The 27270-nt window shown below is 41.0% G+C and overlaps 1 protein-coding gene across 4 annotated transcripts in view; it reads right to left on the bottom strand.

Annotated features, from left to right (window-relative positions):
• Positions 1 to 16331, bottom strand: part of LOC120829694 (TOX high mobility group box family member 2) — a 64822-nt gene extending 48491 nt beyond the window's left edge. For 2 of the 4 annotated variants that reach the window (XM_040194035.2, XM_078083774.1), the window contains exon 1: positions 15507 to 16331. In XM_040194035.2, the coding sequence (XP_040049969.2) occupies positions 15507 to 15611 (105 nt within the window). In that variant the 5' untranslated portion in view covers positions 15612 to 16331. The remainder of the gene's footprint in view (positions 1 to 15506) is intronic. The other 2 variants (XM_040194036.2, XM_078083777.1) reach the window with 2 other exon arrangements.
• Positions 16332 to 27270: the final 10939 nt, after the last annotated feature.

The raw sequence follows: 27270 nt of genomic DNA, 5'->3' as shown, positions 1-27270 counted from the left end.
CGTGGCTTCCAAATGACTTTGCTTGCACATTGAACACCTTTTATGATCGGGAATCGCAGGCTCACATAAAACTATTTTGAAACAGCTGTAATGTCATCAAAGCCATAAATATATTTAATACACCAATGCATGTTGCCTTTTGAACAAGCAAACCAAGTCAAATCGATTTCCTCCCCCACAGGATGTCCACCGCATGCTAGCAGGTTTATTTACAACCACGGCTGAAAGGTGCAAAACAACAAGCATGTTTCAAATAAGCAAAACCATCAATCTGGAGTTTTAACGAGCTCGCAGTACAAAGTGCACACAGTCTGAATATAGTCTGAAAACCTTTAACGAAGGCTGAAAACAGGAACTGTCATGGTGTCACTCAAACAGGCCATTGTGTGTGATATACTGAAGAAAAAGAGATGACCACCACTGCAGCATCGTGCACCTACATGTTTTATAACGTTTTGTTCTTGCAAAATTTTACTGAAATGTATGGACAAAGATTCTGTATCTTTTAATGAGACGTGACAACATTTGTGTCCCGGGAGAAACACCTTAATGCAGTTGACACGAAAAATGTCAACCAAGCCATGTACATTGCTAACCTGCTGCCGGCAGCGTGTCATTACACTTTAGATAATTAAATTAAATCTGACTTCTGAAGACTTCTGATCCTTCCCGTACATTTCTGATGAAAAGCAACACCAAGAGGAATCCAAGTGGGTTATATTTTTTCCCTGCTATGAATCATATAGTGTTCTTTTAAAATCATACATTGTAGGAGGAAACTCTTTCAATTTTGTTAAGTTCGCAGATGAAATGTTTTCAGTGATAACAATAAAACAGTTCTTCTTGGTTCGGTGAACCAAACCATCAGCCTCTGAAAGGCAACAGGGAGAGGGAGAGAGCACTAATCCCATTACCTGCTCTTCCTGGCATGAGATAAAAAATTTTTTTTTTAGGCAACCAGCAGAAAGGTGAGCACTAAATAAAAAATAAAATCGCATATCCTACTATTTCATTTTCCATTAAATCAATTAAATGTTGTAAAAATAACATGTAAACTATGTCAATTAATTTGATTAATTTGCATTTTTAATTAAGCCAGATTAATTCTAATAAGCGAGCTGGGCTACAGCGATGACAGAGCAGGCCTATTGTGTGTCTGTCACACTCATTTAATTATGTCGTTACGTCCCATATCCTATTAAGATAATTGGGTTTTTATTCCCAATCAACAACCAGCCAAAGCTATTAAGCAATAATCTCTGACTAGCGCACTTTTAACCTTAAACATTATAGAAGTTTGCCACATTTAAAACAACAAGGAGCTGATAAAAGAAGGGGAAAAACAAAAACAGTGCAATGCGCCGGCTTATTCAGCTTAGCTATTGGCTCCAAATGAAAAACGACTGTCAAGAAGCTGCATGTTGACACTGTGTAGGGTGTAAAGCAAACACATTAGACGGAGGAAATGGGTATCACCATCTTCCCCCTGCAAGGTAACTAAGCACAGAAGACGAATGTGTCTGATGTGTTCAGCCATTTCCTCTGCTCTGTCCCCGGAGACTCACTGAAAAACAAAACCTCCGAAGACACTGACCCTGCTGTTTAATTGAAAGACACGGCTGCAAACAAATAGGGGAAGCGGCCCGGGAGACAAGCAGCAATCCAAATCTTTCTGACGAAAATATATATTGATATTGTGGGTAAAAATAGCAGACACAAAACCCTACACAACTTTGTCGCAATGGTGCATTAGCTGGAGATGGTTTTAGATTCATACTGGCTTCATACTGGCTAGTTGATGTATAAGTGTAATCAGGCTACTGCTCTAACTGTTTATAACCCGTAAAACTGAAAAACAAAGTCATACATCATAATATAAAAATAAAAATAATTCTACCATCAGAACAAAAAGATTAATATGACATTTTTATTTAGTACAAACCAATGAGGTTTAAATAAACCAAGCACCATGTTTGCCTCTGAGCAATACTTACATACATACAACCCTGTGTCACATATCTGTTGTTGAACTGTTTATCGTCATGATTGAAATTATTATATTATGATGTAGGGTGACAAAGAAGGTAAAAACCTAAACCTAAATCCTGCCTCGCACAGCAGAAGAACAACCAACTGGATTGCTGCCTCAGCAGCATTAACAAAAAGGCGCGGCCACTTGGAAAATGTGGTGTTACAGTAATGCAAAGATGTAGGATAGACAATTCCAACCAGCCATATAACTAATCACAATTTGCAAAGACCTTCATTGTCAAATATGTGGTAAAGGACATTTTGGAGCAGTCACACTACTGCACACATGAAATGTGAATTGAGCTTTTAAAGCATCTCAGAGACAAACACAATTTAATTGTGATGTTAAGGTTTTTCCTCACAAGATAACAAAAAGGTCTAAATTGAATGCTGTCAAAAATTTAAAGAGGAAATTATGTCCCACGAGCTTCTTATTTTTGTATGAATAAGATGTAAATTATCTTCTTCAAGCATAATCTTAAACTTGCATAAATTAGGTGGAACGGTTTATCCCTAATTCAAGAGCATGATTTCATTGTTGCAGTATTATAATAAACACACTTAAGTAGTCACGTCACTCTTAAGCAATCAAACACTGGAGAAATAGAGTTAAAGCAATCTTCCTCCGGTCCACAGCATATTTATCCATATAATATGAACTATATCTGTGACATCGCCACTCCTTTTTGAGAAGAAAGCCGGTATGATAATGGAAAAAAATGTCATCCATTCAGTAGCTCAAAATGTTCTGTAAACAATGGCAGGAAAGCAGTGGGGGCTGGGAGAGCTTTGTTTCAACAGAATCCACTCTGATGCAATTGACGGTTGGACCTTTAACGTTTGCAGTTTCTTACTGGATACTCTCCTCTCAACAAAACGCTTTTGCAGTCATCTCACTAATAATTTACTCTGAAATTGGCTTTGGAGTGCAGCAAGCTGTCGGTGCTGATTCAGCTGGACAAGCACAGCTCCGATATAGTTATTTTCTCATCGAGGAGAAAATGACTTTTTCGTAGGTTTTACTACACCCCACTTTGCTTATATTCCTGTGCTTTGCAGTCCTTTAACACTTTAAAGAGATTTAATCTTCAGGACCCTCAGACAAAAAGTAAGTGTGGCCGCTCAAAGTCTAATAACATCATGTTTACCGCTGTAAATACGAGACTTACTTATTACTTAATAAACCATTTTTTTTTGTTTGGACCATATGAAAGAGCTGTACGACCTCACAATTTACATTTCACTCAGTAATTGTCTGTATGGGGACTTAATAAGTTTCCCCTTGAGTACACACAAGGTGAGCGTTACTATGGAGACGCAGAGTGCTCCTCTATGCTCCATGGCGCTGCAGCCTGCTCCATTGTGGCGAGAGACAACAGCTGTCTTTACCTTTGGCAGGCAAACAGTCTCATTAAGGGCGGCCATGTTTGTTTTTGTGCCCGATACCTAGCCCTAAGCAAACACTGCCATATCTCCACTCCACAGCCCTCGCAGTCTCAACATTTCCTTCCCTATTGTGGAAGAAGGCCCTGGCACATCCAGCCTGCTCTATGTTCTTTTTTTTTTTTTCTCCTCCCAAATGCCGAGATGCCAGTTGCTCTCAGAAATGCGTGCTTGATTGAGAAAATGGGGTCGAGGTTGAAGCTGATGAAATGCTGAAATTCAGCTAGCATACGGCTGAGATGCTATGAATGTTACGTATGTGTTATTTACATAATGTAAGACATTACGGGGCAGAATATCACTTCAAGAAAGCCTTCCTTGTTTGTCGTGGCGTGGATGTGATAAAGGCGTCATTATTCGGTCTGCTCACAGCTAACAGTGAAGTCCGCAGTGAAAGGTTTCATTGGCATATTTTCTCCTCTCGCAGCGTTGTCTGCGGCTCTAGCGACACGGCAAGTTGGATTCACAGCGCTTTGACAGAAATCCCATTTAAAAGGGAAAATGGCATTGAATGTCATTCCATTAATGCAGACAGCAAACATGGGAACACTTGAACCCAGAAGGCATTCACATTAACTTATACAAAATAGCAGAAAGACTGTTTTTTGGGGGGGCTCTCCCTTAATATATATAGAGCACTTCAGTGTTTTCAGCCAGAGCAGCTCAAGAGTAGCCTTCCCAAAACTACTCACTTATTTGATTTCATCCGTTTTCACCATTTGTCAAGCCCAAAGTCACAATACATTGTGAAATGAGTTCTTAATGTGGAGTAATGAGGCTGTCAAGGCAAAGCAGTCTCTGCTTGTTTGAATTTGACTCATCGTAGATTCAATTAAATCAGCTGAAGTGAAGCTGGCCCCGGGCCACATCGGTAATGGGTGACCTCATTCAAACAATGCCCTGACATACTGAAACAATAAGAGGAAGGGCCTTGAGTCAGTTGCAAAAGCAAACTCCACTCAAAAGCGATAAGGTAGAAAAATTACAGTGAAGTCCTCAAAGTGTTTGAAAGATTCATGTCGTCATGTGTCTTCAGGGGTGCTAACATCTTGTTTTTTCTTTCTTTTTTAAAATTATTTTTATTATTTTTTATAGTGTAACATGTCATTGGTCAGGCTGGCTGTGTCACTAAAACCAGAGTCCTAATGGAGGAAATGAATGCTCGTATGCACATGGGACAACATGGCAAAGGCAATATTTCACGTAAATAATAGCAAAATGTCCCCACTGCAAATAGTACTCTATTGCATATATGCTGTATGAACTTTGACCCCACCTGCTTTGTCTATAATAACTAGAAACAAAATTGCTCAAGCTTCAGAGCTAAAACCACCTTGCAGATTTCAAACACAGCTGGCTCATCTCTTCTTCTGGAGGTTTACTTGTCCTCAGAAGTCTAAACTGATTTATTTGGGTTTTGAAATGCCTGGAATCTAAATCATGACACAAACACTCCTAAGGCTATGTAAACAACCTTTCCACTTCCAGTCTACAACCACGCTGTCTGAGCAATAACTTCAGTGCCAAGGGCAAAAGCACTTCTCACTTTTGGAAGGGTCTCCAAAGTCACACAGTTATTATAAGAAGGTGTTCTCCAGTTTGTATAATAAGGGCATAGGTAACGCTTCTACCTCTTCTGTCAATGTACAACCAATTAAGTTACTTATTTTAATGTGCTTTTACCATTTGTTATGTGTTAATTTACAGTTTGGAAAGACTGAGACATCCTGAGTGCTTTGTAGAATAAACAGAAAGAGAGGTAACAAAATCAAAACGGAACATCTTGTTTAACTCACTCTTGTTTCTCTATTCATCGGGGCCAATAGCGGTTACAGTAAACAGATAATAGAACACACACACACGCGCACACAGTCACTGCATCTCATTAAGCTGCATTCCCTCTGGCCCTTCCTCCATTAGAAATTAAAACTCGGGACAATTAGTTGCAGATTGGTCTCAGCTCGGCGCTCCATTGTCGCACTCTCAAGGCTCCGAGATGACTTAATTACAGGCTCATGTGAAAACTGTGCAACGATACTGTGCTGCAACACACAGTGTACAACTATAAGGGTCAGCCACAAAGATGCAGCAACTCTTTGCTCCCATGCACCGACTTTGCCATATTTTTGCTTTAATTGGTTTTCTTTTCTTGTTTTCTACCCGGGGAGGATGTGTCACATGATGTGATGATGAGACGCGGTCATCAATATTGGAGAGGTAAGCGTGTGAGTTGGATAAAGCCCCAAAAAACCTTGAGACGCTGAACAACCGCGGCTTCTGCCAACCGCCAAGCCGTACCAGCTGGACCAAAGACGACTCGAGAGCAAAGATGGAATCCAAGCTCATATTCCACGAGGCTGTCTGAGGTCTGTTAGCAGGAAAATGAGATGGATGAGATAAGACTAACCCAGAGATGGGAGGTTGTTGACTGTCGGGGTCCTCGCAGGCTCCATCCCGGCATTCCGGAATAAGATGCAGTCTTATTGCAGTGCAAACCACATGTCAGACTCCAATGGGACAAGAGGAGGCGGACTCTTTGTCGATGATGCTTGGTGCACACAACGTTGATATCTTGTTTACTTTACTCCTGATACCAATTCCAAAAAGTACTACATCACTGGTTTATTGTTTTACGTTGTTGTGTTTTCTTGGGTAGTTTATGGGCTTCAACTGCATGTCATTGTTTAAATGACCAATTATCTGTGGGTGTCAGCCTGCCACCAGGGGGCAATCAAGATGTTTTGGCTTCATTTTCGGGGAGCGGTCACTTGCGCTACTTCCGGCAGCGGCCTGTTGAAATACTTTCCTGAATGTTGTGGCTTCAGGTTTGGAGCAGAAAAATGTTGTGTCACTAGTTTTGCTCTGTGCAATGATCTCAGGTAAAGACAAATCTATTTTTAGTCTTATTTTGACACAAAGACTTAATAAGCATGAGTGTCAATAAACACAGCATAGAGGTCAAAGCAATGCTCTCATTTTTGGTTTTGAAAGTTTAGGTACACTTTTATTTTACTTGGAGGAGATGCACTGTGAATAAAGACCAATCTGTTTGTCCATTAGCAGGAATGTGTCACAACATGACATGACAGCAATGTTCTGGTAATTTATTTAATATATTTTATCCTGAAAAGAAATGAAGATTGATATTGATCAAAATCCTTTTGATAATCATTTTGGCACTTTGCTCTTTAAGTCTTCCCTTCAATGTAAATTTGATAAGGTTGTAGCATCTCCGCAGGTCAGGATGTTGCCCTTTTGTTTTTTACAGTGCAGCCCCATTCAGATACAAAGCAGAATAAAAGATGCCTCACTACAGTTTAATTCCATGGACAGAGAGAACACAGAAAGCCAATCCTTATGGAACACAGCTAACTAATTTGTTTTTTATCTGCTTCATCACTCTGCTTGTGACAAGGACACAAAGCACATTTTTTTGTAATTGAACAAACTATAGTTTATGTAGCGGCCGACCGTTCTGCCCTTCAAGCTGGAGCGAGAGAGAGAGAGAGAGAGAGAGAGATTTGATTGCGTCGTGTACTCGCTCTTATCACGTGACACCATGTCCCATTATATTGTGATGTTGTCATAGGAGGAGAGGAAATGAAATGCCTCGAAGCTATTTGGGTGTGTGTGTGTGTGTGTGTGTGTGTGTGTGTGTGTGTGTGTGTGTGTGTGTGTGTGTGTGTGTGTGTGTGTGTGTGTGAGTGTGTGGTTGGTTTGTGGGGGATTAAGAGGCATAAAAGTGAGACTAAATCACCCTTTAAAATTAGTTTGAAACTTTTGCAGCTCAACTCTGGATATTTGTGATATCACTTGTATCCAATCAGTACCGTCTGGCCCACAATGATGTTTAGTGTTTGTGGTTACAGTTTCATTAATCTGAGAAAATTAAAAACAGAACAAAAATGAAACCGTATCACCACATAATGAAAGCACTCGGCAATTCCCATTCCTAACATGCCGATACGACCCCCGCCCCCCACCCCCCCAAAAAAGAAAAACCTGAGATACCGAGTGAGTGGTAACCATTAGCTTCCTCAACTCCTGAAAGCTTCTAGTTGTGATGATAATCATCATGCTACTTGAATGCTTTGAATACAGCTCAGTTTTGCATTTTGCTGAATTTTTATGCAAATGAAATGCCTGATGATATACAGTATAATCTACTTGTTATATATCCCTATGACGCACCGTGCCTTTATTTCCTCAATGTCTGAGTACTGATAACTCAGAAGACCTCTAGTGGGCTCTGAAGAGGTGGATTGGATGTTCAGTGCCAAATCTACATGAATAATGTTCATTATTTGCGGCTTGTGTCGATAATGCTGTTGGCATGTGTTCTCATAGCATAGAAACAATGAATCATAGGCCGCATACTGTGGAATGAGATTTTATGTGTGTGTGTCCTGGGGATCGGCGGTCAGCATTTATGTTTCAAAAGAAAACGGCAGTCGGTCTGGAAAAACCAAGGCTACGTTGCTCTGTATCAAGTGCCGTTGTTTTGGTAATAGTAAACGCGGGGCACTCGCCAGGAGGCATTAGTCAGCCGTCTAACAAGTCCCACAATGCAAAACCAGAAAGTGCTCCACTGTCAACTTCCTCTTATTTAATTCTGAGCACATGAGAGCATTTCCAAGTATCGTACGGCGAGGTATAAACTTTCTGATGACTAGCTACCTGAGGTATGGCTGCCGTGCCTGCTTGTTTCCCTCCACAGGAAGCCAGCTCATTTGGAAGCACGTTGTTTCTTAAACAGGAGAGAGCGAACAGAGGGGAGATGGGAGGGTGGCGGGTGAAAGGCGAATAGGAGGGGATTAGGGTGGAGTGCAAGCATTCAACAAGCCAGGCATACGACATGATCTCTAATTACCCACAAAGCACTGTGTAACCCGAGCCACAGATTAGTCTGCATTATCAGGCTTAATAAAACATGACCATCTCTCAGTTTTCACTCCCTTTTCCTCCCAGGCTGCTGCAAACATTTGTTCCTGGTTATGACATGTGCTAAGTAGTCGGCCCATCTGTACCCCTTTTCTCTGATAGTAAACAGTCTTATTGTGATTTGGACTGCTGGGTACACAGAAAACATGACATGAAGACGTGCCCTTTGGTTTTAGGAAAGTCTCACTGCCGACATTTTTTAGAATTTTGTGTTCTATGGATTATTCAGCATGTAACATGGAAACCTTCTGGAAAGACTCGTTACAGCGTAATTATTTTGTAATGGTCACATTTCAATGCAAAATTCCATTCTTCTGAGGTGAATTGTTCTGACAGCAGAAATCTCAGAGTTGGATTCATAGAAGATACAACTACATGTAAGAAATGATTTTTTAAATTTGGGTAAAATTAGTCTTTCTGTCATGCCTTCGAAAGAAAATGTAAGATCAAGCCCGCTTTCACACAAACTTCAGTCTGATCTGATTCTATAATGGGTGCACACACACACACACCTACAGACACACACACACACACACACACACACACACACAGCTACTTTATGACTTGCACCTGCATCTCTACAGTGTAGAACTACTAAGTAAGTAAGATCTGAATACTTCTTCCACCACCATAAAGGTTTTAGCAACACACACCGAAGTGTTCACACGCAGATGCATGCACACACCCACGCACACACACACACACACACACACACACACACACACACACACACACACACACACACACACACACACACACACTATGCTTATACTTCCTTGCTTTACGTGGGTTGTGCCAGTAAGTGCTGCTTTAGGCTATGGTTTTTCACTACTGTCTACTGTGTTATTAACAATTCTATATAAAGATTCCCTCAAGTTTTCTTTTCCGGTGTGTTAACAACCCTTCGAAGCTGCTATGAAGTTGTTGAGGGCGAGACGGAGCCCTTGACAGCATTACACCATTAATCGTATGTCATAATTTCCAAAAACGCTACTTCTTTTTTTTCTGAGCGACATCACTCATTGTCATGGCTGGTGGCCAGCGAGAGACGAAATAGGTCGACAACACAAAGAGAAGTCCTAGATCTCTCGCTTTCACTCCCTGTTCTCAACTCTTAACCCTCTAAACCTCCATTTTTCTTTAGCAACAGCATCTCTCTTTTTTTCTTCTCTTTCCATAACTACTCCTTTTTCCTCTGGGCGATTCTTTAACTGTAGACAACAGCATTTCAAGACCTAAAACCGTGGCATTACCACTGCACTTTCTTTCACACTCTTGGCCCATTGTAAATGATCATGAAGCTCATCATTAGCTCTCAAAGAGGAAGAATGAGCCACGGTTTGATCACCTCGGTGGCTCTGTGGGCTCCCGCAGTCTCTGCTGACAGAATTGGACGCAGACGATTACAGCCCTTTGCACAGGCAATTATATCTGCCTGCTAAATATGTCACACATAATAAACACATGCTCCTGACAGAGAAGGGACAAGTGGAGACAGTCACAGCTGGGGGGGAAGAGGAAAAAGAGCACATATACAGGTCTGCACGGATTTATTAACCCCTGTCTTCCTCAAGTGGAAATGTCTCACAGTTCAAATTGTTGCATGTCGGTGAATTGATGACACCAGAGCTGAAGGTGATAAATCAAAGATCTGCTCATAATAGCAACCCAAAGTATTCTGATTTATAATCTCCTAAAATAATTATATTGATCTGCATCCCCAGAAAAAAAAGAAAAAACACTCCTTTTTCATGCTGGCCCTCCGGGAGCTTCTGGTCGTTCTACTTTATATACAGCGTTAGTGTTAATGTGTTAGTCTGGGCTTGAACCATTAATTGGACTTTTATGTGGGCTTCGTCCCATCAGGCCGCGGTGCAAACATGGCACTGACCCAAGGCCGATAATATTTGTAAAGGGTATTCAGTCAAAACAAGGGAGGGAAAGGGCCTAAAATCCCTGCCAAGGAGTTTATACCATGGGCCATGTTGTTTGCACAGGACATACCTCAGGAAGCTCGGACAACTGGGAATGTTTGTCCAGCTTCCAGCCCCTTCTATGGCTGTATACTTACATACAGTACATACACAGCACAGTGCATACACAGCACAGCGGTCATGCATTCATATAGTACATAAAGTAGGTCTGCAGTATGGATGCTGTATTCATATAATACCGCTGTGATTATTGATTATTTGGATTTGTTTACTATTCGGTAATCGATGGAATGTGATAAAATAGAACACACATGGACTTGGAATTTTAAACTAACAGTCAAAACTGACAGCTACAAAATTACAATTGTATAAAACTGAGAGATTTTTTCTCTCAATTCATCGGCTCAGATCTTAAACATACAGTCGCACTTGAAAAGCGCATTCCTTACTATCCGTATACATTGGTTCACCTGAAACTGGGCCGGCCTCAGCAAAATATGTTGCTTTCCCTATTGTGCTCTGCAAGTGGCTTCTTTTCTCTTCCACTGCCTGCTATAAAACAACAATTGGGGGTCACTTTGACTTCTCGTGTTAAAAGCCATGATGGGAGCGCTCAAAGCTCCACTCATCTTTCCAGTGTAATTGAATTTAAACCGCTACGCAGACAGACAGACAGACAGAAAAGCTGCATTTTTTTAAAAACATTAATTTCACCATGCTGTCACATGACTTGTCCTTCCTTCTGAGTGTTTACAGCCATTAACAAACGTAATCAACATTAAACTAAACACCCAGGGGCCCACTCCGGAGCAGGTGCCTGCGCCGTTTCTTTTTCCTTCTTCTTCTGCATTGAGAATGAGAATGCCATCGTACTGCCCCCATGGGAAGGCCCGGCCTGACGAATGTAAACACACTACAGTGGGGCTGGTCTTAATTACGGTAGCAGACGCTGGGGGTGGAGGGGGGGGGGGGGGGGGGGGGGGGTTGCACTGGTACCACGAGGAAGTAGCTTAGCACTGCCAGGGCCAATACCACGGGTAACCCCCCCCTACCACCGGCATTACCACACACATACATTAAAACCGACGCTCTCATCAAACACTGCGTTTAATACATATTAAAAAAAATATTCATGGTCCTGTGTGTGGTCCATTTGGGTTGGTTGGAAGAACCACTTTTTACCCAGTCACCTAGATATATAAGAAATATCTGTGCCATGTGCAGGCAGTGGGACGCTGCCAATGTCCGAGCCAATTGCAGAATTGGAATCGGAATCCCTATTAAAAAGCTCCTCTGTGTGTTATGGCAGGCAGAATATGATTTAGCGGCTGTTTTGCTGTACTGCTGCTCGCCCTGTGTTACAGGCCCTTACTGTGGCATGCATGGCCTTCCTCTGCACTGGGCTATGAAAGCAATTGTGATTGTGATTCTGTAGTCAGCAAAACGGTTGAATGGCCCCGAGTTAGCTCTGCACGGACCCAACCACGCACACATATACACACACACACACACTGTCCCCATACCGGGCCGCTGATTACTTCAACCCATTTGACTCTCACTCATCCTCTGATTCGCCCTTCCTCCCCGTCTCTGTGTCACAAACCACAGAGTTTGTCATTAGCTAATAGCGACAGCTCAACTCAACATAAACATTAGGACGGGTTAATTCATCAGCCATGTGTAAAAAAAACCCTTTACGTTTAGCCAACAAAAATTGCCTCTGGTTTTTCAGGAGCTTATTTCACTTGAGGTGGAAACCAACTGAATATGTTAATAAATGACGTTATACAACTTTTGCAAAGAATAAAAGTAAACCAAGCCGTCCTGTAATAAAAAATGAAACCGAGATAAGGTGTTCAAATGAAGTACATCATCCCCCATCTTATCTGAGGCAGAGGAGCCCACCAACTAACAAAGCCAGCTCTTCAGTCATGTCCTATCTAGGCAGATATCAGTTGTTGGGAGATATATGAGCTGGGCGGGGCTGAGGCCAACTCTCTTTGCACTCTGTGCTGCTGCTGTGCTGTATGCAGCACCTCGCCTCTGCAGCAGTCAGCAATGTTTGATTAAGGTATTCAAATAAAGGCGCAGACACTGTGTTCCCATTTCACCGAGCAAACAAAGAGGCAGATAAACAACAATTACAGTTGTGCATGTAAGACCAAATGCATTTTTATACTTTGGGTACTTTCCACCACAGATAAAGTATTCATTTGCGTAGTATTTACAAACTATACATGAGTAATATGTACCCCTTACCGCATGTACAGTAGCAGACACCATTAAAACATGGCACAGTTGGAAATTACCATCAGAGCACAGAACTGTTCTTAAGTATTATTCTCTGTAATTTCAACTCGGCTGTGGGAAAGCCTCACAGAAATAAAATACACGTTACAGTATTAAAAGTATTGAAGAATAAATCTGCAGGGTTATTTATGGATTTTTTTCAGGATCATCTTATCATTGAAGAACTTTCTCTTTCTCTTTTCTGTTCTACACTGCTGACCTTCCCGGTTATTACACTCTTAGCACAAAGTAGTTTGTCCAGCAGAATAGTTCATGTTTCAGAAGGACCAGTCAGTGACAGGTTTTGGCTTGGTGAGGGTTTTTCTTTCCCCCATACAAAACATTTCTGTTAATCACAGACAAAGGTGGTAAAGTAACGGAAACTATCCAGAAGGCGAGTGGTGGTCACGCTAGTGATCAGCACATTAAATGAGGTGACAGAAAGAGTACATCCAGCACGCATAAACTAACATGACTGAAACACCAAATAGGCTCACAAATAAACAGCACATGCTATGTTATCCAATTAAGCTTTTATGTAAATCAGATTAACACTGTTAATTCAGAGTCGCTGAAAACCTCTCGGCTTTTATTGCTGTGAAATTATTTAGTTATTGTTTATGTAGTGATACTGAATCAGCCAGAAAGGGAAAAAAAGGCGCCTAACCTCGGCAGAGTTGCCAAATTTACACTTTTCAAATAACATTATTGCAAAATCTTTTTCTTGAAACTAGAAAGCAACGAACTCACCCAAAAACTAAGCTATACCCGGAAAAACATTTGCACTTAAGGGTCTGACAAGTATTCTGCTTCCATGCTGCTTGAGAAAGAGACCTGGGCACAATGTGACCACCAGGGCTGTCAGAGATGATTAGCAGCGGGCAGATCGGATCAGTAGATACAGAAACCTACATAACAAATCAGATGTCTCCATGGTGCCACGGACAGTTTGACAAGCGTTTGAGGAGCCGAACTTGACCCCCGAGCACTGTGTGAACAGGACACCAAGTGATCCCCGCTGCTCCCGCGCCTCATTTGAATTGCCAGTGAAGGTAGTTAGTGTTACACGTGTCATGATGATAGCAGACTGTACCTCTCTTTCTGGAAAGAGCCCCCACTCCCTCAAGAAAAGGGAGTGGGGGGATGTTAATAATTCAAATGAACACTTGTAATATTGAGGGGCGCCACACGTTTTTGTATTGACGACCAGTTGGTGTCACTTTCTCTCTGGTTAAAGCACCTTTTATCATTTCATTTCTACTGGCTTTGTTTTCAGGCCTCATGCAGTGTGTATGTATGTATGTATGTATGTATGTCAGCATATTCTTCAGATTATCCGCATGAAGGATGATCCTAATTCGTTTGACCTAAAAAAAAAGAAATAGCCTGTGCAGAATAGAGAGTTATGTGAGCATATTTGTGTGTCACAGGTGTAAACCTGCCTTATCAGTGAATGTTTTGTATGGACCTCATTACATCAGTGATCCAATGCGAGTCACAAAAATGCCCTTGTTGCTGTTGTCTCTGTCTTTTAGCTTTTCTGCTAACAAAACCCGAGCAGAAGCACCACTTTTTGACGCTTTAATTGTGAGAGGATCATTTTAGCTCACAAATGGAATGTTCCGTTGTGTTACAGACACTTTCCATTGCCCACACAGAAAAAGACAAACATCCCCATCCGTGCACGATTCCCCTTCGTTGTCATCCCTGAAAGGTATCTTTAGCAGAGAAAGCAAGCCAAAGACCTCTGAATCATCTCTCTCCACAGCAGCAGGTTTATCATCCACAGCCCTTCGGCTTTGCACTATTCTGACTACGGCACCAGAGTCCCGTTCAGCGATTGCAGATGGCTGCGATGTTGCAAACACTTGTGGAAGCAGTAAGTGTCTTAATTTACCAGTTTAAAATGCTTTACATAGTTTTTCCGCCGTATATATTGTGTTTGTGGAACTCAATACTACTTTTGCTGTAAGCTTATCTTACTTTGTCGTGTTTTTACTTTTTATCTCTTATGGCAAAGCCTCTAGAGATTGTTTCCCCTTGCTTTAGGTATCTACAAGTAATTATTATTTATAATAATAATAGCGTTATAATTAGTATTACTATGCACTGGTTTGTTGTCTGCAGTGGGATGAGGATCTGTTCAAAAATATTCAGAATCCTGTTTTAAATTAAACCTGCGCACTTGCAATGGAGTCAGTGCAGGTCACACACCGACATGCTGCGTGGTGTCCAAACCGATGGAGGGAGAGAAAAAGAGTGATACGTGTAGCAGCCACACTCTGTGGTTTCTCTTTACAAAGTAATTAACAGTACATTACTGGCACACATCCATTTAATCGTTTTAAACTCCCAGCGGAAAAGCGTGTAAGCCATAAGAAATCATTGAGAGGGAAGATAGTGGTGGAGCAGAGCGCAGAGTGGGGCGCTATGGATTCTATACCGCCTCTGGTATTCCACGTCGGGTGGGACACTTAATGCCAGCTTTTGCGCAAAACACAACTGCACAATCTCACCCGGAAATAACATAACGACCGGGTTGGTTAGAAGAGGGGAGGGAGAATAAAGTTGGACAACATATTTTCATTCAAGAGCAGAAGAGAATGAGCGCATGTTTTAGTCTAAAGTAACACAGACTACACACTGCGCGTCCTGTTCCAGACTGGATTTAACACCAGTCCATCGTAGGAGTTCTGTTTGCTGACACCTGACGTGTCTTTGGATGGGTGTGTGTGTTTAGGGCAAGTGAGCGCCCGTGGATGAACAAAAAACAAACAAACAAACAAAAAACAAAGGGTCCAAAACATGCGCGTGCGTAAAGAGAGACAGGTGAGGTGACGCGCGGTACAACACGGTTCTGTTATTTACCTTGTTTGAGTGGTAATACTCCAACGAGCTCAGGCAACTTGGATCAGTCGGCAGGGAGCATGAACCCACGTTTGCCGGGGGAGCAGGATAAAATCTCACGTCCATCTCAGGTGGTGCGAGACCGAAGGCATGAAATCACTTTCAGCGTCTTTTGACTCGCTTTCGTCTCCGCACGCGCGCACACACACGCACACACAACGCCGAGGCAGGAGAGACAACGAGAACAAACAAGAACAAAAAAAAACAAGAACAAAAAAAAACAAGAAAAAAAGAAGAGGGGGGGAAGTTTCACTCGGTACACTTCTTTTCACACATCCGTTCGCGGCCGAACTTCGGCACCAACTCTGGTGATGCGCAGTCCTCCTCGGAGCCTCGCGCCGGGATGCGAAACACAAATGTCATAGACACGCGCGCAAGCACGCGCACACACACACACACACGCACACACGCACACAAACACGCGCGGGCGCGCACGTGTTGGCAAAACTATCCCGTTGTTCCACAACAAATAAAAGAAGACAAAAAAAAGAGAGAAAAAACTCCAACTTTGATCCTCTCTGTTAAGATAAGAGCAGCGCGTAAACCGTGACGTGCAGCTTTGTGCTCTCCAACTGCTCTCAGGGCTGCGCGCAGGCTTTGTTATGGAGGTGCATATTCTTGCATTGGTTCCAGTGCAGAAGTGGTCGGACTTCCCTCTGCCATGCGACCTCTGGCGATAATAAACGGGAAAGAGGAACGGAGGGAGAAGGGGGAGGGGAGATTGGTGGCTGCCTTGGCAACCGCTCTCCTTTCTGCAACTGCGCGCTTGTGATTAGCTGGAAATGTAGTGGTGTGCACGGCTGTGCATTATAAAGCCCACTCTGCTCCCATCACTGCCTCATAAAGGCTTCCATTTGGGTTATTGTGCCGAGGCGGATGGGAGAATCTCTCAGTAGTTCAAGCATGTTTTTTTCATGTGTTTTTATTTTTCATTTGCAGGACAACAACATGAATATCGACATCTTATACAAAACCTATCACAGCCTAAAGCCTAAGGCGGCGAGCAAAATCCACTTGGATAGGCCTCTCGTTTTACTGTCGTGCCTGTACAAGGGGTTAAAGCAAAAGGGCGCTGACAAACATCTCTTTCTTATTCCAGTCTTTTATAAAGTTAACCAGTGCAAAGTACATTTCATAAGTCATAGTTGTTTTGTCTCCAGTTGTGCTGACATTTTAGCTTTAGTTTAGTTTTCATTAAAATCTACAGCTAAACGCCAAACTACAGCCCTAATATTAATAATATAATAATAATATTAATCAGTGCAGGGCATACAACACTGACAACTCCTTAAATGTGTGCGGGATATAGTATTCCAAGGTGAAATATGCACAAAAGAGTTTAATCATGCATTGCCATATACAGTCGCGCATGTGTGTGGGGAGAAGCTGGGCTTGTGAGAGCCGCCTGTGACAGCTCACTGAATGTGATGGATAGCACACCCTTGCCCTGTGATGTGCATGCACATTTGATGTTGAAATGGCCTATCCGAGGGACCATTGTCTTTCAATCATGTCAAGGCAAAGTACAGAACAGAGCACATTTTCTGCTGCCTGGCGTTATTACTATGCCACAGTTTACAGCACAATCCATACACCCTGCATGCACAGAAGTATATGTGCTTTATCCTCTTCACGGCGTTCTGTTTAAAGATACCCAATTTGGTCTGCTTTTAGGATGCATCTGCATCAAAACTGTGATGCGTCCCCTTTATCGGTCCTAAACCGTGTGGCTGACAGGCTTTCATTAGCTGAACCTTGACGTGAATAGAGGAGAATGTAACACCAAGAAGGGTACAATTGTTTTTACACAAACTGTGACAGCAGCATCTGCCCACTGCTGCAGCTCCTATGTTCCCCCCTTCAGAAATGTAAAAAGCTGGTCATTATTTCAGCAGGTCCATTATATTACAGGGCAACCTCTATATTTTACAGTCGGGTCCTTCGCTGCTAGGCACAGCCTGCCACTGTCCCAGGCCCAGCACACGGAGGGTTAACCACATGGCCCAGTGCCATGGCTTCATGGGAATGGAATGTGGAGTGCTGTGTGTGCAGGGCTCCTTTCCCAGCATCCCTCACTGCCCAGGCGCATGCTAATGATGAGCATTATTGAGGCACAATTGATAGGCTAGCAACCAAACAAGAGAAACTAATTACTACTAAGGCTTTATTGTCCTTTAATTACTGAAGCTCTATGGTAATTAGTGCTGCACAAAGACACATCCCTACTTTAATCTCAAATAAAATGTGACGCAGATGAAAAAAGTTGGAAGATGAAAGGTAGATAAGATAATTTGGCTTTCGGTTCATTCTACAGGAAACGATGACTGATTTGAGGAAAGTGTGGGAGGACAAAAGAACTGCTGAGGATTGTGCTAATTTCGACCGAAAATCATCTCATAAGAGAGTCTGCACGTGATACGTCTGTAACCTTGGGTAGCTAAATCAAACATAAAACGGTGAATGCTGATGAATGCTGTCATCAAATGATTTACGACTAAGAACATTGCAGAGTCAAGTTGACTGTTTTGCATCCGCGTGAGGCTCATTTTATTGTACAGACGCATGTCACGGTGTGATGCAACTGAATCATCGATGTTGGCTCCGAACATCCTTTAGACAAACAAAGTTTATTTTTTCCATCATCTAAGGTTTCTAACTGGTTCTGTTTACTTGAACAATATTCTTTCTTTTGTTTCTTAGGAAACAAGCAAAAGGAAAACCTTTATCAGTATCATTGTTTAACTTTACTTTTAAATGTGTGCATCTTTTCCTGTGAGCAGTTCATTTTCTAATTCTTAGAATTAAACAAACTTTTGCATTATTAGAGTCATGTTGCTTTGAGCAGTGGGCGGATGCACAGTCTGCATTCACTTCAAACCTAGAAGTATCACAGCCTTTTTAATCATCATTAGTTCTGATTAATATCTCATTAAAGCAGTTCCAAATCACTGAGTGTTTACTGTATAATGTAGCTTGAAGTTTAAATGTGTGGCTGTAGCGTAAGATTTACGCACTGTAAGGCTTTGACGTAGAATCACGTCGGCAATTTGCTTTCAAATGAATTAAATGAATTCTATTCAACTCTTGTCTATATGTCTATAAATATATACATGACTTTTGGCATTGAAAAAAGAAAAAAGTATTTCTTATCATTACAGTTTTTGCACTTGATAACAGATGGCAAACCTTCTGATAAAACAGTTTGGGTTCTTGATGTACGTGACATACACACAGAAGTGAATGTTATACTGTTACACTTATTTTACTTTCAGAATAATAAATGTATCTGCAGCTGGAAATCCTGCCTAAGGGAAGACATGGGCACATGCAAATCATGCTAAGATTTGCATTATTGTGAAAACTCCTTCTGACTATGTTGCTCTCACTCAATATATTCTGATAACACATGAAGAATGTTTAGTTTATTGTTCATAAAATGTATGAATACATGTATAAGAGTATAGTTAGTATCTTATAATCTAAGGGCTGAGCCCTCCATTTTAAATTAATGATTTAATTACTTTAAGGTATAAATAACCATTACATTGCTTTTAAAAAAGTACCCAGAAAAAAATGTCCCATTGAGTTCTGTTTCCCGTCTGTTGTCCTGTCAGCAATAATGAGCCGTAGAAAAAGACGGCGCGGCATTGGGAGCTAAATTTGTCTGAGGGCCAAGAGACGATTGTCAAAGATTGTATATTGACTGAGAATCAACATTCATGAATCATGTATCATAAGGAAATATGAATAGTTAACATGATTCTCTTCTGGTGCACATCTTTGGGGGGAGGGACAAACAACAGTTAAGATACGGACTCTGGGATATTTAATTGGCACAAAGACAAAACTGGCCATTTTCCATCTATAGTGCATGTCGTTTTCACAGGGGCCCGCCTCTGCTTCCCTCCCGATTGGAAAGGATGTAATGATCCCATAGTTTCCTAATTGCAGAGGCCATGACCTTGTTTTCTCAGAGGTCAGCTAACATACTTGTTAAGCTTCCGTCCACAGTTATAACATCAGTCACATACAGTACAGTATGCCTGACAACTTCGGCTCACGGTGAAGATACGTACCAGTGTATTATTTGGCATCACGTTCTCATTGTGTCATCCAACTTGCAAATTACCCTTAAGAATCATTAAGGAAAATCCCATATAGGGCTTCCATGCATCTCGATTCGGTTAAGAAGGTGAGCATACATTTTTTGCCTCTGTATAAAGGGCTGCAGGAAGACAGAGAGCTTTGGGGAAATAGAGAGCAGACTTGTCAGTCGTACCACGTTTCATATAGCACTTCATTTCAAGGAAATTCTAGACTCTTCTAATTGCCCTATTACATTTGAGCCCTCATTTGGGGAAGGATGTAGTGCAGTCTGCAGGAGCTCAGTTCACTGTTTTCACGTCGTTAATAAGGCCTACATTTGCATATGCTGATAATGTCAAGTGAAAGTTTCATTTCTCTAAACATTGTTTAAAAAGTGTTTGTTGTTTGGAAAGCCAGTGTTTGGTGACCAAAACAATTCAATGACCCTAGCCTTAGTCATTTTTGGATACAGTCGATCACTTGTGTGCGATAAGCAATTAGGATTCCTTTTGAGTTCTCAAATTACAGATGTTTCTACAGATACAGAGAAAAGAAAAAATGATGCTAATCTGAATTCAGACATCTTCTTAAAGTGAACCAACAGCAATAATGCACATTAAATACATTTTATTTCCAGTGACTGCGCATTTTTTGCAACTTATTTGGTCGTAAGTCAACATTCTATTTTTGTATATTCCCTTGCAGGAGTTGTTCACCTTTACAGCGTCACACAGAACACAGAACATTGAATCCTCAATGTGCAAATCTGTTGCTACCGTATGAGTACTATTCTCTGTAAAAAAAAAAAACCTTCTTCATTTTCACTCTCTGTTGAAGTCAAGACATGTAGATCCCTTTGTAATCTCCATCAGAGTGGTGAAACAATGCTTTTGAGTCTCATGTTCCATCCACTGATTAAATGAAGCATGGTTGATCTTTATCTGGGTTGAAGGATGATGACTTCAGTGGCCTCTATCCAGGTCTTGTAGGCTGTAAAATAAGAAGACAAGCATGATGAATTTATCGGAGGTATTCTGTAAAAGTCTGTATGGTATCAAACCTAGATAAACTGAACGTTTCGTTTAAAGCTTGAGGGATGTTTAAAAAATATTTCATCTAAAAAATAATTTACTTGGCAATGAAGGCATATTACACAAGAACGATCCATTACCTGCTATACTGGATTTTGAACTTGTTTAATATTATAAATATAGTAAATATATTTAATACATTTGTCCAATCAGTTTAGGCACTGGTCACAGTATGTGCACATCCAGCTTTTCAACCAGCAATCTGACCACATCAAAAACAAACAAACCCTTTTTCCATACAGCGTTATGTTTAAACATGTTATCCTTAAAAATATGTTATTTTATTAGTACCCCATTTAGTACCCCGAAGAAGTACATTTTACACCCTATCCCTGACTCGGATGCCTATAGGTTGCAAATCTGCATATTTTCCTTCAAATTGTTTTCTTCTGGAATGATACAAGATAAACAAACTTCAGAAGTTCTGTCTTGCTTGGCAATGTTTGTATGCAAAGTCCCCAAACAGTTTTATGCTGAAATACGGAAGAATATACAGAAAGATGAAACATTCAAAAAGATACTACCAAATTATTAACAAATATAAGCTTGCAGATTCCTGTGGTGAGAAATGTCGGTGATTACAATGCACTATATGCTGAAAAATGTGTTTCACGTTCAAATTGCTAAACAAATTTCATGCTTGCAATATATCTGATAGATTATTGCAATATTCCACAAAGTGAGCATCGGTGTCATTGTAGAATGACTGAAGTCAAACAAGTTTTGGTGCACTGCACACTGATAAAGCCGCTGTATGATGGAGAGCAAATCTCAACTATGTTCCCCAACAGATTTATGAGCTTGTTAATCTCCACTTTTCTCCTTTTCCTGCCATTAATCACATGAAAGATATGAAAGAGATGGTTACGCAATCGTGACCTATCGCAAAGAAGATGCCTGTAGGGAGGCCTGAGTGCCTTACAATGTGTAAGCACACTTAGTACTGATGGTTTAGACCTCTGTCGGCCTGGAAGGAGAGGCACGGTTGCACGATGGAAGGCAAGATGCAGAAAATAGTTTCTCATCAGATCCCCAGAGAGATGGAGATTAGAGTTTCATCTGCCGCTACCTTACGACCGGATGAAGGTTTTCTCTAGCAGGCAGATGGAGTTGAGCCAAAGTCAAAGTACTGTATGGGTCTTTGTGTTGGTCATGACTGCCAGCATGAATACAATATGGCCACTGAACATGCTGTTCAACAACAATATTCTTTTAAGAGTAATTTCACTCGGGCTGCGTGTCCTCGCCAGCATCACCCCGTCGTCCTTCTCCTTTTACAGACACAAACAAACACACACGGACGGACTCACATTTTCAAGGGTGAGAGAATGCTACATTGCCATTACCAGTGAACACAGAGGCTGAGGGGAGAGAGGAGAAAGAGGGAGGGGCGGGGGATAAAAATCCATCGGATTTGATGGCATGGTGATGTAGATAATGTTTTCTCTTTTCAGCTCAGCTCAGAGAAAAGAACGCAGAACACAACCACTTTCCCTCTCTCACACCCTCTGTTTTGAATGAGAGGGAGCACAATGTACCGGGGTTTGTGCGTCTAATGTGTCCCTTTGTGCACACAACACTGTCCTTTTACCTATCAGAATGATTGGCCCACTATTACGTGATTTAATGGTAAAACACACATACTCTTAATCCAGCTAGCAGAAGAGACGGGCTTAGAGTCGATGGGGGAAAAAAAAAAAAAGAACATAATTATCCAGTTTGTCATCTGTTTGCATAAATACGAAAGAGAAACCCTCAAAAAACGCTCAACGCTACGGTAATTTGCCGCACAGAAACATTGGAAAACAAATGCGTTCAGGAAATGTAGATGGGTTTTTAAGGTCTGAAAGCCACAGCTGCTTGGCAAGCAGAAGCTGGCTCCTTTTGTCTTTTATCTTCTTCTGTAATGTGCACAGGTGCTGCTTAATTCAATTGGAGAACGTTGCCATGGTTTTACATTAATATATTTCCATGTTACCATTACGACTGTTGTCATGGAGATGATAGGACCTATTTGAACTGAAAGCAGAGATAGTTTTATGGGGGTATTGCTCTCTCCCTCTCCCTCTCCTGTCTCTCTCTCTCTTTTTCATTTGCTTGCTCCATGTCAAGTCACATGGTATGCAGCCAGATTTAAGGCATGACTTCACTCTTCAATTTCCCCCCTTTTTTTACTGGTTCTGACACAGAATTGCTGGAACAAAATATGAATTTTAATCTAATCTGGCAACGAACAAATTCCGGGATACAATACAGGGGTTTTTTTGCTCATAAGAGGGCTTTCACTGGGTGCCTAATGCACAAATCAAATCTAATTCAGTTCACAGGAATTATTGTAAAAAAAAAGCGATTTCACTAATGTTGCCATTCACTTTTTTTCATTAGCATTACACACATGTTGATTGAAAGTCTCCCCAGAGACATTGGTGACAGAAGAAAATGAACAAGCTAATCGGGTACAAAGTTCAGACTACACAGGAAATAGAATTTTCTCAAAATGAAACCAACTATGTAAAATCCGGACATTATTCTTAAAAACATAGCCTACCACAAACATCTAATCGAGACACGGTTATTCCAATTAAAGTAATTGCACACTTTTGTAAAATCAATACCACTCCCTGGTACCGTAATTGCTTCTTTCAATCAATTTGATGCATTTTCTTGCACAAAAGGAAACGCAGGAGTATTCAATTTACTCAAGCATACCAAAGTTGATGGAATGCTTGTATTGCCTATTAAGGCATTGCTTGTTTTTCTTCTTCTTTAGAATGCAAGCGGTATATCTTCAGATGCAACTTCAAAGTCACCTTGTTATCCCTGGAATTTGTCTTGGACACCGTAACTCATTATATCTGCACGCGTAGGAGGTTCACATTAGTACCTCGCTGTCTTACTAACATGAGAGGCAAAATGTTTCACAATATGCAGTAACTTTGTTGGCATCAACCTCAGTTTCTGCTAATGAATGTGCTATTACACTTAAACACTGAGAGACTCACACACACATGTACACACAGATGCATATAGCTTGGTTGAAGGTCCAAACAAATAGAGAGAAGATCTAACAAATAGCCCCTTGAGAAACTCAGCTGCGCTGACAGCTTTGATCCATCAGCAAACCGTGATGCAAGGCAAAGTAAAATGTGCCCTACTTTTTCTTTGCAGAGCTTGAAACATTTAAGGAATGTTTAGACATACTGTATTTAAGGCTGCTCCCTTGTCAGAACTGTCGTGAAATTAAATAACTTAGTGTAACCCATTTCCAAATCCAAATCATTCCTCCTCTCAACCTGTCTGTCAGTCACTCAAACAGACAGACAGACAAACTCATGTTTAAACCAACACTATTTATGAATTTCTGTATTTCATTCCTTTTTTTCCCCCCCAGATAATGAAACATTTCTTATATGAAACTCCGGACTAGCCGTGCGGCACCCAGCTCTCTGCTATTTTTATACAAACACAAAGTGACAAGATGGTTACTCTCTCTGCACACTGACAGTTCATTCCGGACTAGGAAAAATGTCAAAAATGTTTAGTCACGGCTGAGTGGACTTAATTACCGTCCTCTAGGCTGCCTCAGAACTCAGTGCCACTAATGGTCCCGAGCTACAGATAAAATTCCATTTACAAGAATGTTGCAGCCACACGATCTGATTTAGCCAATATGAAATATTTACATTGATGTAATTAAAGTGACAACGCTTTCCACCCATTCTGGCCTCCAAGAAAAAGGAATTGCCCAGTTTAGATAAATAACATTTATTGCTGGCTTTTTAGATCAAGATGAGGTGTACGTATACTGTTTGTTGTTTTTAGGTGGATAAGTGGAATAGTGTTATAACAAGTGCTGATTTGAAACTTTCATTAACATTTGCATACACAGGAGATGTGACAAGTTTACTAACAGCAGCTAAAGCAAGAAACCATTCAAGGAAGAGGCTACGTAACTTGATTAGATTAAGTCAATTATTAGATGCGTTTCAACCAAGTAAGACCATCCTCTAATTACAATAAATATGATTAGGCAGCACAGCAAACAGATTTGTGATGGACCTGCTTATGTCTCTCCTTAAAAAAAGTGGTTCTATTAGTGATCTAAACATAAACAAAAGGGAAGCTCTCAAAGTAAAAATAAAGTTCTAAAATCACTGCTAACACTTCAAGTTGGATGACAGTTAATTTGATAAACAAGTTATTAAAAATAATGAAAACAAACAGCAATTGAAGCCAATACTTTTAGGTAAACATATCTGATTCAGTTTAAAATGAGTCTTTTGTCTATGACAATGTGTCAACAAATGGTTATTTTCTGATATAAAATGAATAAAATCAGTATATCATGCCCTACATGGATTTAATTTATGCATGGTAACATGGAAACTCATGGTAACTGTCCCTGAGAAGGCAGCAGCACGGTTGTATAGTAAAACTCGAAATGTGGTAAAACACCAGGAACAGAAAATACTGCAGCAAGCTGACAACTTATATCTGACCAGTTTCAGTGTATTTATTGCCACAAAAGTATATATATATATTATAGCACCATCAGCTCGTATAAGCTGTCAATTGGCTTTTTCCTCCTGCGTGACATTCTTGGGCCTTTAAAATCTACTCAGTTAACCTCTGGCAACCAGAATAGCCAAAAACCATCTATCTAATATGCACAGTATAGTATAGTACAGTACAGTATTGACTTGTTTCATGGAAAAACATGCAGGACACTTCTCCTCTCACACTCATTGATGAGCTTGTGTTCGGGCCATCGTGCCTCTCTCCTCTTAGCATCCATGTGAAAATATGCAGCACTGACATCACAAGAAACAAAACCCACTGAAATGAATAACAATATATACTATTTAAAACTAGTGGCAATACTGGCTAAGTGGAAGGCAGAGCATTATTTATTAATAGTTAATAGCTAAGTGGCTGCTTGTCAATAGCACATGCCATCATACCGTCTCCTTGCATTTGATATTATTTCTTGTATTGCCACGTTTTTTGGAAGAATAATTGAGCTGCGTTGCTTATCACTGTTGTTGGCTCTGCATACAGGGCTTCGGGATAATGAATGGCTTTTTCAAAAAGGTTTAATTTGGAAAATATATACAATAGAATGCTGTTACATGAACAAAAGAACATGGCCAAAAACAACAAGCAGCTTTGATTACACTGATATTTTAGGATACTGCTGCAAGTACTCAGCCCACATGCATGTGGAAGCCAAACTCAAGTGAAAAGTATTTTTTGAAAGATTGAAAAGAGACCAATTAGAGGTTGATTGTTTTTAAGTAACACACAGTTCCACTCCTGCGTTTTAAAGGATTTAAAACATACTCAGCGACCAGTTGATTATTATGTATGAATGCAAAATATGGCATATTTGGTAAAATTATGAGGTTTTAAAACAAGTAACTGTGCACTGTTATTGCCTTTACTATATAACTGTGCCTATTCCTGACCAGACCAAGTCCTAATTTACCTCAGTGAGAACAACACACAACCCCCCCCCCCCACCCCTCCCCCCCCCCCCCCCTCCCCTCCCCCTGCTGTGCAAAGTCTCCATCCTCCTTCTCCCTCCCTCTCAGTTCTCCCTCTCTCCTCATCTCCCCTCAGTTTGTAACCTGAATTCAGCAGCGCAGTGGACCAATCGATCACAGGGAGTCTTCTTTTTTTCATCCCAGCAATTTTCCTCTGAGGAAAGAGGGAATCATGTGAGCTAACAGTGTGGAAAATCAATGCTCCACTGGCATAGAATAACTTGGAGTCTGGCTGGCAGAGAGCACTGGGCTCCATGAGGCCAGTTTGAATGATAAAGCCACCACACATCCCGTCTCTCATCCTGCATGATATGCAGCCGCCGCTGCCGAACCACACTTACTCTCAATAGTAGGTTAACAGTTTTATTCCCCAAATCCTGTGGATTTATGTGTTCGGGCTGTGAAGCTCTGTGTGCATAATGGCTGTGTGAGTGTGACTGTGCCTACTGCATTCATGTTTGTGTAAGTGTCAGTATTGTATATGTATCACAGGTTCAATCCAAGTCCAGTCAATAGAAATTTACAAGCTTTATTTTTTTAATAACAACTGGGCTTACCTTTAAGGATAGAAGTCTTAAATTATGTACAAACTATTTAGAATGTATTTGTTTGATAGAATGGTGCAGCCGTTCAAAACATGTGGTTCAGAGGTTTGAAATGACATCACATAGATTCCCTTGGAACAAAAAAATGTAGACATTAAATATTTTTTTAGGCAAACAAAGAGGAGAGAAATGGCTGTAATTTCTAATCTAATTGGAAGAAATATATGTCTCACCATCTCAGAATCCACTATCAAGTGTGTAGAACGACACTTCAAAGCAAGTAAGCAGCGTTATAAATTGAGTGGAAACAGTTAGTCACACTGTCAGTTTTCATAACAGTACTGTCCCAGGTACACCACAATGTGTGCCTGTGTGTGTTTCCTTTAAACGGCACGCCACCCTTTCTTCAACACCCACATTGACCCACATTGGTTGGATGGGACTCTCGGTAAGGTCTCTT

The sequence above is a fragment of the Gasterosteus aculeatus genome, chromosome 2, assembly GCF_964276395.1.
Source record: "Gasterosteus aculeatus chromosome 2, fGasAcu3.hap1.1, whole genome shotgun sequence".
Classification (NCBI taxonomy): Eukaryota; Metazoa; Chordata; class Actinopteri; order Perciformes; family Gasterosteidae; genus Gasterosteus; species Gasterosteus aculeatus.
The sequence above is the reverse complement of the archived record's forward strand: the minus strand, read 5'-3'. Positions and strand labels throughout refer to the sequence as shown.